The sequence below is a fragment of the Gracilinanus agilis genome, chromosome 1, assembly GCF_016433145.1.
Source record: "Gracilinanus agilis isolate LMUSP501 chromosome 1, AgileGrace, whole genome shotgun sequence".
Classification (NCBI taxonomy): Eukaryota; Metazoa; Chordata; class Mammalia; order Didelphimorphia; family Didelphidae; genus Gracilinanus; species Gracilinanus agilis.
In genome coordinates, this window is record NC_058130.1 from 310,028,677 (window position 1) to 310,042,843 (window position 14,167).

General features: G+C 36.1%; 1 protein-coding gene across 1 annotated transcript in view; it reads right to left on the reverse strand.

Moving 5' to 3' along the window:
- Positions 1 to 14,167, reverse strand: part of LOC123236302 (leucyl and cystinyl aminopeptidase) — a 55,906-nt gene that overhangs the window by 20,575 nt on the left and 21,164 nt on the right. The window contains exons 7-10 of the mRNA XM_044662611.1: positions 7,260 to 7,391; positions 3,696 to 3,827; positions 3,058 to 3,221; positions 1,429 to 1,517 (exon numbers count right to left, since the gene is read on the reverse strand). Of these exons, the coding sequence (XP_044518546.1) occupies positions 1,429 to 1,517; positions 3,058 to 3,221; positions 3,696 to 3,827; positions 7,260 to 7,391 (517 nt within the window). The remainder of the gene's footprint in view (positions 1 to 1,428; positions 1,518 to 3,057; positions 3,222 to 3,695; positions 3,828 to 7,259; positions 7,392 to 14,167) is intronic.

Here is a 14,167-nt window from a genome sequence, read left to right on the forward strand (position 1 = left end):
TCCCAAAATCTTTGCAACAAATATTATAAAATACAAATACTATGCAAGTCTAATATCCAAAATACATAAAGAATTGAAAAAGTATAAGATCAAATGCTGATCCAAAATAAAGTGATCAAAGAATAGTCTTCGAAAGAAGAAATACAAATTCAAACTTTTGGCAACAATTTGAAAAAATATTGCAAATAACAAATACTTTAAAAATGTAAATTAAAATAAATCAGAGATTGTGTTTCATGACCATCAAATTACCCTCAAAGATGATAAAAAACAAAAAAGAGACAATGATGAAGGGGCTGAAAGAAAGCAGGGACATATTACTGTTTGTAAAAGGAACAAAATGTTCCAGAAATTGGCTTGGAATTAATAATGTGAAGAAAATATCTAAACTGTTGATATAATTTTACCCAGAATAATCACAACCTGCCTTCAAGGAGATCAAAAACAAAAAGCTTGGTCATATGTACATCACAATATTTATAGCAACACTTTTAATAATAGTAAAATATTGGAAACAAAGTGGGTATCCATTAATTGGCAAATATCTAAATTACAGTATATAAATATAATGATTTTTTGATCATAAAAATGAGGAACACAAGGAATTAAGAGAAACATGGGAAGCCTTGTATTAACTGATATGAATCAAAGAATGTAGAACCAAGAAAAATATGCAAAATAACCACAAAAATGTACTCAAAAAGCTTACTGCTAAAAAAGTTTCCTTTTCTCAATAGATAGGAAATGAAAAGCTAAAGCAGAATCATGCACATACTGTCAGATATATCTGATCTGTCGTTCTGTTTTGCTCAGTTATTTCTCTTTCTTAACAGAGAGGAGACTATTGTATAAGTAGGGAATGCCTGAAAATAAAAATATAATAGTACACAAGAATAATAATAGCTAACATCTACATAATGACTGTTATGTGTTAGGTACTATGCTAAGCTCATTACAGATTTTTTATTTTATCCTTACAACAACTCTGGGAAGTAGAAGTTGTCTCCACTTTGCAGATGAAGAAACAGAGGCAAAAAAAGTGACTTGTCACAGAGATAGTAAATGTCTGAGGTCAAATTTGAACTTGGGTCTTTCTGATTCCAAGCTCAGTCCTTAATCTATTGCAACAGCTAGCTGTTTAAATCAGTGATGGGAAAACTTTTTAAAGAGGAGGCCAAAGGAAAGAAAATGCTCATCTGTCAGTCTGTTTCTATGGCAACTCTTTCGAAGTTTCTTTGTATTATATCCTATTCATTGTATTTGTCAGATTAGGAATAATGTTGTGTGGCTAGATAGAACATTTCAGGGGGCTGCATCTGGTCTGTGGGCTGTAGTTTGCCCATCACTGGCTTAAACCATGTAAAAAAAATTAGAAGGATCAATAAGTCATTAAAATGCTATATAGATTAAAATTTTTATATACAATACCTGATTTTTTGTCCAGTAACAACATACGTGGACATTCTGATGGCTTACAATCACTAGTGATGAAGGAGAGTGGAATATGCCACAGATGGCTATCAAGAGAAAAGAAATTAATGAAAAATGATTATTACTCTTTAAAAAATTAGTTATATAAATGAATAGTTTTTTGAAAGAACTCATTAAACTTTTAAAGCTATTATTTCAAGAGTTAATTCATCAAATTACAGTATCCCATAAACATGTCTGATTTATGCAAGACATTCAAAAAGTTCCCCTCTCCTCCCCTCTATCTGGTCAATAAAAATGTGAGGAAAATCAAATAGAAATGAAAATATACTGATGAATTAAAAATATGAATATAATAAAAAAAAACAACTTCTTCTTCTGAAAGATCTTTCCCTTTTCTAACCTGAAACTAAAATCTAAAAAATTCCATTTTAAGAGGGGAAAAAAGAGTATATTCTCACACCCAAGACTTGTATAGATAAATGGCCTCTACTATTTATATATTATATATGACTATATATAATATATATATATTTCCCAACCCAAACTATTTTTGGCTATGAAAATATCCAATTCTGTATCATAGAATATTCTTCTATATCCTAGGCCTAGAGATTCTGAGGATTTGTGTGTGGAAATGGGTGAAAAAGGAAGTAAGGGGGTAGAGGGATATTTAGAATGCAGGGAGAAAGAAGTAGGAAGAGAGGAAAGAATCTGTTTTTAAAGCTTATAGGTTTTAAGAAATTAAGATTTAGGGTGGTAACATTTTTACGAATTAATAAAAATTCACCATGGATCAGGGATGGAGAAATATTACTCCCATACCTCTGTCTAGGTACATATCTGACTTTATCCCTGGTCCCCAAATATCTACAGACAGTTCTCTCTCTATGTGAGGGGCTCTGATCACTCTCCAGATTTCTCCATAGAGTGGCTGTTACCCTCAGACCGGGGCAGATGCAGGGGTGGGGGGCAGGGGTGAGGGGTGAAACAGGCTGACACAAACACTCAGGAGAGGCCGGGTGACACAGTCACACCTAGGAAAGGCTGGGACAACAGAGGACCAGGGAAGGTCAAGCGTGGGTGCCAAAGGCAGGCACACAATTGGGGGACAGGAATGGGGCTGACTTCTCTCTCGGCACTGGAGGTCCCTAGTCAAGCCCTAAATCCTGACACAGGGGTGTCTCTCCACACCTGTTCAATGCTTTCACCTGGGGGAGGGTTTTCTAAAGGGTTTGTTTTTAAGTCTTCTTGGGTGGGAGGCCATGGAGTGCGTAGCCAAGGAGCAGGAATGGGGAGAGACAGCAAAAGCACCATACGGTAAAATTGTCATCTGTGTTGTTCTGGAATGGGGATTTCTTTGAGAATTCTTTCTCTAAAGTCAAACCTGCCTAAAGTGAAATTGCATAAGGTGCGAACCGCCTGCAATTCTTTACTCTAGCCCAAATAATCTCTGTTATGAATAACATGAGTAAAATCTTCCATGATATCTTCTTTTCTTAACTATTATCTACCTATATAGTAGGCTTATTTACTCTGAATGTTTTCTGGGGGAAAAAAATAACTAGATAAAAAATTCAGAACTGGAGAAGACCTTAGAGAGAGAGAAAAAAAAAAACAAATAACCTTGAATCCGAAGGATGAACTCCAGAATTTGTAGTACTTTGAAAGAATCTCTCTTGTTGTACGAAAATTTGTTTCCCTTTTCTTTGAACAGTTACCAAAGGAAATCCTGGCTGCAGGGTCCAAGTTTTCATCATTGTTTTTACATCAAGAGTTTCTCTTGTGACCTGCAAAATAAAAACAATTTTACTTATTTACTATGACTTGATTTGTCAACCTTCCTCTTTGCCTGAAGACATCTGATAAAGACCATCTCTGGCTCAGTCTTAATGAATAGCCAGTGACATAAATTTGCAGAGCTAAGCATTAGGGATGTTAATCTCAACTAAGGGACTTTGTCAGAAATAATGAAGAAAAAGTCAGAAAACAGAGAAAAAATAAATGATAACCTAGGTTGGAAGGGTGTGATGGAGATATCACATACAGAAAAGCAGTATTAATAGTGAAAGGAAAAATGTAAAATAAACACATTTTCCTAGATAGAAGGTACTCCTTCCTACCTCTCAAAAAAGTAGTAATTAGTAAGATTTTTGGTTTATATTTATATGCTAACCAAGGATTTGCAAAAATTAGCTTTTTCTAATTTCTTAATACTTTCAGTTAAATGAAATACCTAGAACAAAAGTTTCCAGGACACTTACCTCATTAAAACTATTCCAAAGGTCATCACTTTGAATGGATGCATATCTGTGATTGTGCAAATAAATCACAATAGAATGTTGAAACACATCTTCTGTCAGAAAAGTTTTCAGCATTAACAAAAGAGATGCTCCCTTAAAAAAAATTAAATTATGTGAATAGAAAGAATAGACTTTCAAAGCTTAAAGATCTGGTTCCATATCTAAACATACTGAACAGATTTTCCTTCCTCTAAACTACAGAAGTCTGATTTTATTCTTGCATTTAATCAGATTACAATAATATGGGTCAGAGCATGCAACCTGAAACATAGAAAGTAAAAGTTTTATGTAATATGATCACATTTTAGTACAGAGATTAGATTGGTTCCCTAATGACAAAATCAAAAATAAGTTCCTGTATTACCGATTTTGCTTCATGAACTCATTTAAATTCAGTAATTATTTTATGAAATTTAAATTGCCTTGAAAATTATTTAAAGCTTTAGAAAGCAAGCAGCTTTCTATTCTTTCTCTTTTCTCCCAAAAGCATTTTTTCTAACTTTAATGATACCCTTTAGGGGAACTTAAGGCTTTGCTACTAATTCCCTAGACTTCTTTAAAGTCTAGAAAAGAGACAGCAGACCTAGGAGCACAAGTCTCTGCTCCCGTGGAGGATGAGGCTGGTGGATTGCTTGAGTTTGGGAGTTCTAAACTACAGCCAGTAGAGCTAATATTGATGTCTACACTAAGCCCAGCAGCAATATTGTGAGCTCTTGGGGAACAGGGCCATCAGGATCACTAAGCAGGGTCAAATTTACACAGGCCACCACAAAGGAGGTTGCTATAAATATTTTAGAACATATAGGTTCTTTTCCTTTTTCCTTGAACACCGTAGGAAATAAACCTAAAAGTGGTATCACTGGGGCAAAAGGTATAGAGTTTTCTACCTCTTTGAGTATAATTCCAGATTGCTCTCCAAAATGGTTAGATTAGTTCACAGTTCTATCAATAGTGTATTAGTGTCCCCATTTTTCCACAATCCCTTCAAATGTTTGTCATTTGGCCCCTTTATCATTTTAGCCAATCTGATAGGTATAAGACAATATCTCAGAAATGTTTTGATTTGCATTTCTCTATTCGATAATGATTTGGAGCATTTTTTCATATAATTATATTTCATCCAAAAACTGTTCATATCTTTTGACCACTTATCAATTAGGGAATGGCTTATATCTCTTATAAAGCTGACAAAACTCTCTATGTATTTTAGATATGAAATCTCTACCCAAGAAATTATGTTTTCCCCCAATTTTCTGCTTTCTTCCTAAACTTGGCTACATTAGTTTTATTTGTAAAAATCTTTTTAGATTTATTGTATTCAAAATTATCCATTTTATTTCTCATAATACTTTCTGTCTCTTGTTTCTTCATAAATTCTTTTCTTATTCATAAATCTAATGGGTAATATGTTCCATATTTTTCTAATTTGCTTATGATAGCAATACCAGACTTTAAATTGTATTATAAGGCAGTAATTATTGAAAACTATCTGGTACTGGCTAAGAAATAGAAAAGTAGATTATCGGAACAGAAGAGATATAACAACAGTAGTAAAAGATATTCATAAGTTTTTGTTTAACAAAAGTAAAAGCTCAGGCTTCTGGGAAAAGAATTCACTATTTGGTAAAAATGTTGGGAAAACTGGAAAGCTGTCTGTCAGAAACTAGAGGCAGATTAATATCTTACACCATTTACCAAGATAAAGTCAAAATGTACATGATCTAGACATAAGATGCTTAATTTTCTAAACATTTTTCTAATACATGTGGATGTGCCCCTTAATATCACAATAGGAGAACTAATGCCTTCTCCAAGATAATATTAGTAGTCTATATAGCCTATCCTGAAATAGTATACAACTAGACCAAGAAGAAAACAGAGACTTTCAAAAGTACACTCATTATACAATAAAGGATTCCACTCAAAAACTTTATTGGACATTTCAGAAAATTCAGTGATTTAAAAACTTACATCAAAAAAGTATTTTCTCTACCTAAAACCCACCTTATGTTGTTTGGTTTAATATTTAACAATATTTATGACATTATAAGACTTGTGAGTTATATTTAAACATTAACTTAATTAAATATTGATTAATAATAAACCTAATTATGTATTCATAATAGAAAACCTGAATTTTATTATTTCAGTTAAATAAAACTGAAGCAGAAGTTTTGGGGATACTACCTTAAAACTAATTAATGGTTTCAAAATTTATAATACCAAAGAATCTCCAAAAGTATAATAAAAGTGAAAGGCTTCTCTATCTAACTTCTATGACCATTACATAGATATTTTATTTCCTACAAATACACAGATGTAGAATTGCTTTGTTTCATCACAATTTTAACACTACAGTGAAAAAAGAGCAGGAGGTCTTCTAAAGAACACATTTTCCCACACTGGTGTTTGTTTTCCTTATTTATACTGGCCAATAATCTAGTGTCCCCCTTATCTCTAGATTCATGGACATCTTTGTTCCATTTTCATTTCAGTTCTCATAAGGACAGGAGTCAAAATAAGGAACTCTTATTGAGGAATGGAAGAGAAGATAAAAGTATAGAAACAAAGAGTTCATAGCCATACTTGAGGCAGGAGTAAGACTTTGTTCATGCTTTTCATATCTATGATGGCAAATGCTTATTCTCTCCCCTAAAAGGTAACATAAGCTGATATTAAGTCTCCCTTTAAGCAGGGTCATTTAGTGCTTTAAAAAAATGGTAGTAATTACTGTACTAAGAGGAATATGCCAATATCAACTTCCACAGAACCCTGACAGGAAATAGTCAGATAGTGTAAAACTCCATTCTACTTAGTTTTTGAAAAAGAAATTGAAAGGTTTTTTTTTTAAAAGCCAGTTTGCATTTATGAAGATTTAAACCAGGTCCTTAGGACTACTCAGCAACCAAAGGGTACTTTCATCTTTAGTTGACTGCCTCATGTTTTTAAAAACTCTTTGTCATTAGTAGTTTTTCTCTAGGAGGAAGGCATAGAGTTAAGAAGAATTACCTGGCTGCAGTGGGAGCCCTGAGGAGGTTAGATAACAAATTTGAAGGGGACCTAGTCATCATGGTCATTTGACTCCCTCTAGAACTTTTCAGCAGCATGTGATTAGGAACAGAGAGGGAAGATTATAGGAATATTGTAGGTCTGTAGTCACAGGAGTAGAGGTTAGAGTCACTTTGAGTATAGAGGGCGGTAAATGAATAAATTGCTATATTCTTAAAATAAATGAATATACAGGTTTGCTTAATTTCTCTTCCTTCCTTCCTTCCTTCCTTCCTTCCTTTCTTTCTTCCCCATTGTTTCCATCTCAGAATCAATACCATGTATTGGTTCTAAGGTCTCATAGCTTTAGGAAATATTGAACCCAGGACCTCCCATCTCTAGGCTTGGTTCTCAAAACTCCATATCTCAAAATGCCCCCATGTTTGCTTAATTTGTTACTTAACAAGAGGTAAGTTACTTGCCAACACAACAAAACAATTAAAACTTAACTTTGAGCAGTTTTTACTAGACCAGTACCTTAAAATAGGAAAGGGAATCAAACATTTCTTCAATTTGCTCCGAAGACTGAACGGAAGATGATGTTGCATGAGATGAATTCAGAGAATCCTTCTTCATGGTCTTAAAACGAGCATTCAAGAAATCCTCATACTGGCAAAAGAACACAAAAGTATTGTAAGAAATCACAAGGGAAGATTTAAGCATAGTTGACAACTTTTTAAAGCTTAGTTTGCAGGGAAATGAAAGAAGCTTGAGCTTTTCTTTTTTCTTCTAATTCACCTGAAAAAGTAATTCTCTCTTTTGATCAAAATGGTCTTGTCTTATCTACCTATCTGCCCACTCTTTTTTATTTCTTTTGTCTTCTTTTAAATATATTTTAAAACATATATATATGTGTGTATATATATAAGTATATATATACACACATATACACACATATACACACATATACATATATAAATAAATGACTGCCAAACTGAGGAACGGGAGGCTATTTTTGCTGGTAAAATTCTCCTATGAACCAAGTGTGTTTCAGGTCACAACCATTTCTTACAGAAACATACCAATTACTGGAACATTCCTAGAAAGCTCACATCAACATCTTTACTCTGGCTTCAGGCTGGTGAGCATCGCCAGAGAAACTCATCAAATTGTGAACTTTGCCCTCTACAAATCTGCAGGATGTCACTTCACCAGAACCCTTGTAGCTGTTTGATAATCCTTCAACTCTACTCTCCCTCACTCTTCACAACACTTATTCCAAAGTCTTTCTTTTCATTTCTTGCCCTAAACCCTCACACTTCTATCAGGAGCCTCTTTCTTCCCTGAGGACACTGATTCTATGTGATGGGAGCTCACTCAGCTCTCTTCCTCTATCCCCTCAAAATTTTCCAACATCATCTCACATTCCCAACTTTCTCCTCAGATCACTGAAGAGGTTCTTCCATGAAGGGTGAGGATTAAGGAAAGGCCATTAGATCTGGTCATTTAAGAAATCATTGATTGTTATGGAAAAAAAATTTTTTTTATTGAATGATGAGGGCTAAAAACCAGAGAGTTAGGAGAATGAGAAGTGAAGGCACCTGTTGTAGACAGCCTTCCCAAGGAGCTTAGTTACAAAAGGAGAGAGAAATAGGAATGAGAGTTAGCGAGGAAAGAAGGATCAAGGGAATTTTTTTTAATGAATAGAGGAGACAGGATTTTTTTTTAGGCAATAGGGAAGCAGCTAGTAGACAGGGAAAGATTCAGAATAAATTCTAGAGTGGGGATGACAGAGGGAGCAATCTGCTAGAAGAAGCAGAATGGAATGGGATTCCTTGGGCAAGGTGAAGGGGTTGGCTTTGGTAAAAAAGAACATCTCGGGCAGCTGGGTAGCTCAGTGGAGTGAGAGTCAAGCCTAGAGACAGGAGGTCCTAGGTTCAAACTCGGCCTCAGCCACTTCCCAGCTGTGTGACCCTGGGCAAGTCACTTGACCCCCATTGCCCACCCTTACCAATCTTCCACCTATGAGACAATACACTGAAGTACAAGGGTTTAAAAAAAAAAAAAAGAACATCTTAACATTTGAAAACAGGGATGAAGAAGGAAAATGTAGCAGAAGGTTTGAGTGACAGGAGATGAGGAAGAGGGAAGAAGAGGGAGTCTCAATTATTATTATTTTTTTAATAAAATAGGAGGCAAGGTTCTTAGCTTAGAGAGTAGGAGGAAGGGGGAACCATGGTAGGTCTGAGGAAGGATAAAAATGTTTGGAAGAACAGATGTGGAGAGCAAGATAGTGTGTTTTTTAGGAAGGTGAAAAGAGATTATCTGACAGCAGCGAGGGCCCAGTTGAGGTTGCATAACATAGATCTGCAGCCAGTCAGAACAGTTGTGAGATTTTCTCCATCTCTGTTCAGCAGCATGTTGGAAGAAGCAAAGGCAGAAGATGGTGGGAGCGATCCAAGGTGGATGCCTGGCAGGACATTGTCAGTGACATGATAAATGGCCCAGGAGCTCAAGCAATGAGGACAGTAGAGAACTAGCTCTCCGAGGAGTCAAGATGAGCAGGACTGACAGCCCTGGAGAGAACGAGGGGCCCAGCATGGAGTAAACAAAGGAAATGGGGGATGAGTGTGCTAAATGGAATATCAGTACTTGTGTATGAGGAGGGGAGCTGGATAGTCATTCTACTCGAGTAGCACCTTTCACCCCTTTTTTAGCCATCAAGCTAATACAAGTCCTTGTTAGCACCTATTTGTGGTAATATCTTTCCTTGTCTGGTCGCCCTATTTCTATTCTTTCTGAATTCCAATCCCTCCTTTATATTCTCACTGGAATAATCTTTTGCATGATTGGATTATATAATAATCTTAATGGATTATTATCTTTTGGAATCCATCCTTCTGCCTGCATGTAGCCTGGTGGGGAGAGGGGAACTTATTCTGTCTCTCCTTGAACTGCCAGTTTAAAAATTGGCTCTGCCATCTCTAAGCCCCTTAGCTACCTATCCATACTTCCATTCAAGGCATTTCCCTTGAAAATAATTTGTTTAACTACTGAGGAAAACTAGAATGATGTTATTAATTTGGCATGTTTTTAGATTTTTATCAGCAAAAGGCACCATCCTTTTTAGATTCAGAAGTATATAAGGAATATTGGGGGGAGGGGGGAAATCACCCCAACTTTGTGTTCAGTAATGTCCATTCAGGATTGTAATTATTCTCTTTATAATTTAATAAACATTTCTTGAATATTTCCTTCTCATAGCAATTCTCCAATAATATGAATAGGTAATATGAAAAATAAAAGAGATAAATAACAGTCCTTGAAGCCCACATTTGAGTCCAAAGGCTGAATGAACTATGTAGAGTTTACATCAAGAGAGAAGCCAGAGGTTCCGGGTTAAGATGGCGGCAGAGTAAGAAGCAGCTCTTAACCTCTCCTGACCAAAACACACAAAACTCCTCAAGAGGACATAAAAACAAGTCCAGACGAACAGAGGAACCTCACAATGGGGTGCAGTGTGGAAGGTACGTGGAATCGGGACATTTCCATGCTATAAAGGGGTGAAACAGCTCTCACTAAATCGCGGGCTGAGCAACCACCCCACCCCCAACCCCTCCACAGACTCCACCTATAGTGCCGAAGCCAGTTAAAAAGAAATAGAGCAAGTTTGGGGCACCCATCGAGTCATTGGCAGCTACAGGGCCTGTTCCTGAGAGCAGCAAGATTTGGGACCCCAATAAGCCAAAGAACGCACCCGAAATTTGAGCGCGGGAGAGCGCAGGCTCGGCGGAGGCATGGGTGGAGGCAGACACAGCCACAAGCCAAAGCTCTGAAACCCTGAGTGGGGAACCAGTGCAGACGGGTATACGACTGTGGAAGCAGCGCCCTGAGACTTGTAAAGGAACCTCCAGCAGAGGATCAAGAAAGGGGGTCAACCAGGGGGCTTGACCTTGGAAAAAACCAGAACTCAGACCTCAGAAGCCAAAAGACTGCGGCGAGGATAAAGCTGAGAAGCTGCTGGGCTAATGATGGCTACCCAGACTCAGGAAGTTCAGAAGAGAAAGCTAAACAACAAGAAAAAGAAGTCTTTAACACTCGACAACTTTTACACAGAGAAAATTCAGACAACCAAGCAAACAGAGGAGGAGAACAAACAAGCATCCAGACCCTCCTCAAATAAGGAAAACTCCTCACAAGCTATGGAAGAGTTCAAAACTGAGATTCTGAGGAAGATGGAAGAGATCTGGCAAGAAAATAACAGTTTAAAAGGTAGAATCTTGCAATTGGAAAGTGAGGCTCAGAAATCAAATGAACTGATAAGCAAATTGAACACCAGAAATGACCAGATTGAAAAGATCATAGCTGAAAACGAAAAGTTTAGAGCCGAAAACCAGTCCCTAAAGGCTAGAATTGAGCAATTAGAAGCTAATGATCTCTCAAGACAACAAGAACAAATAAAACAAAGTCAAAAGACTGAAAAAATAGAAGGAACTATGAAATATCTCAATGAGAGAGTGACAGACCAAGAAAACTGGTCTAGAAAAGACAATTTGAGAATAATTGGTCTTCCAGAAAAACCAGAAATTAATAGAAACCTGGACTCCGTACTAAAAGAAATTATTCAGCAAAATTGCCCTGAAGTCCTACAATAAGAGGGCAATATAGACATCGAAAGGATTCATAGAACACCAACTACATTCGATCCAGAGAAGAAAACGGTTAGAAATATTATTGCCAAATTCAAAAGCTTTCAAGCAAAAGAAAAAATCTTACAAGAAGCCAGAAAGAGACAATTCAAATATCAAGGAGCACCAATCAGGATCACACAGGATCTGGCAGCCTCCACGCTAAAAGATCGCAAGGCTTGGAATACGATATTCAGAAAGGCAAGAGAGCTAGGCCTGCAACCACGGATCAACTACCCATCAAAATTGACTATATATTTCCAGGGGAAAGTATGGACATTCAAAAAAATTGAAGAATTCCTAGTATTTGCACAGAAAAGACCAGGGCTAAATGGAAAGTTTGATATCCAACCACAAAAATCGAGAGAAACATGAAAAGGTAAATAAGATACAGAGGGGAAAGAAAGAAAACTTATAATTTTTAAATTTGCCTTTTTAAGGGCCTCAGTGGGATCTAATTATCTGTATTCCTATGTAGAGAAATGTTATGTATAATTCTCTGTAGTGAACTCTATTCACTATTATAGTATCCACTATTATAGTAATCAGAAGAATAATTCACAGGGTGAGGATGGAACACTAAATAATCTAAGATGACATGGGGGATGGGAAAGAGGGGGTGAATAACAGGGGACACCAAGAGAAACTTGAGTGAATAAGAAAAATAGGATATTCTATTACACACAAAGAGGGTATGGGAAGGAGAGGGGACAAATACTATTATAAGTAAGAGAGGAAGAGAGTATTAAGAGGTAATAATCAAACCTTACTCTCAGTGTAATCAACCCGGAGAGGGAAGAGTAGCTATACTATCCATTGGGACATAAAACTCTTATCTAACCCTTCTGAGAAAGTCAGAGGGGATAAATCAAGGGAAATAGGGAGGTGGGGAGGTAAAAAAAAAGGGAGGGGAGAAGAAGGAGGAGGGAATTCATAAGGCCGTTAAAAACAAAAAGGGGGGGGATAAGGCAGGGGTTAGGAAGGTAAGTCAGTCAAGGGAGGGGACAAGGGATAGGGTCTTAATAGCAAACCACTGGTTTTAAAGGATATAGTTTAAGGAAAAGGGGTAAGAATAGGGGAGGAAACGAAAATGTCAGCAAATGCACAACTGATGATTATAACTCTGAATGTGAATGGGATGAACTTGCTCATAAAACGAAAGCAAATAGCAGAGTGGATTAGATACCAAAATCCTACCATATGTTGTCTACAAGAAACACATATGAGACGGGTGGACACACACAAGTTTAAGGTTCAGGGCTTGAGCAAAACCTTTTGGGCATCAAATGAGAAAAAGAAGGCAGGAGTGGCTATTATGATTTCTGACAAAGCCAAAGTAAAAATAGATATGATTTAAAAAGACAGGGAAGGTCATTATATCCTGATTAAAGGCAGTATAAACAATGAGGAAATAACACTGCTCAATATATATGCACCAAGTGGCATAGCATCCAAATTCATAAAAGAGAAACTGGCAGAGCTCAAGAAGGAAATAGATAGTAAAACCATACTAGTGGGAGATCTAAATATTCCTCTTTCAGATCTGGATAAATCAAAACTAAAAATAAATAAGAAAGAGGTAAGATAGGTGAATGAAGTCCTAGAAAAATTAGATTTAATTGATATGTGGAGAAAAATAAATAGGGACAAAAAGGAATACACCTTCTTTTCAGCTGCACATGGCACATTCACAAAGATTGACCATGTTATAGGGCATAGAACCATTGCAAACAAATGCAAAAGAGCAGAAATAATAAATGTAACCTTCTCAGATCATAATGCAATAAATATAATAATTAGTAAGGGCACCTGGACAGGAAAATCAAAAACTAATTGGAAATTAAATAATATGATTCTCCAAAACCAATTTCTCAAAGAAGGAATCATAGAAACAATCAATAATTTCATTGAAGAAAATGACAATGATGAGACATCCTACCAAACTCTGTGGGATGCGGCCAAGGCAGTACTCAGGGGGAAATTTATATCCTTGAGTGCATATATTAACAAATTAAGGAGGGCAGAGATTAATGAATTGGGCATGCAACTCAAAAAATTAGAAAGAGAGCAAATTAAAAATCCCCAGATGGAAACTAAATTAGAAATACTAAAAATCAAGGGAGAAATTAATAAAATCCAAAGTAAAAGAACTATTGAATTAATAAATAAGACTAGAAGCTGGTACTTTGAAAAAACAGATAAAATAGACAAAGTACTAGTCAATCTAATAAAAAAAAGGAAAGAAGAAAACCAAATTGACAGTATCAAAGATGAAAAGGGAAACCTCACCTCTAATGAAGAGGAAATTAAGGCAATCATTAAAAACTATTTTGCCCAATTATATGGCAATAAATATAACAATTTAGGAGATATGGATGAATATTTACAAAAATATAAACTGCCTAGATTAAGAGCAGAAGAAATAGAATACCTAAATAATCCCATATCAGAAAAAGAAATTGAACAAGCCATCAAAGAACTCCCTAAGAAAAAATCGCCAGGGCCTGATGGATTCACAAGTGAATTCTATCAGACATTCAAAGAGCAACTAATCCCAATACTATACAAATTATTTGATATGATAAGCAAAGAAGGAGTCCTACCAAATTCCTTTTATGACACAAATATGGTACTGATTCCAAAGCCAGGGAGATCAAAAACAGAGAAAGAAAACTACAGACCAATCTCCCTAATGAACATAGATGCAAAAATCTTAAATAGAATACTAGCAAAGAGACTCCAGCAAGTAATTAAGAA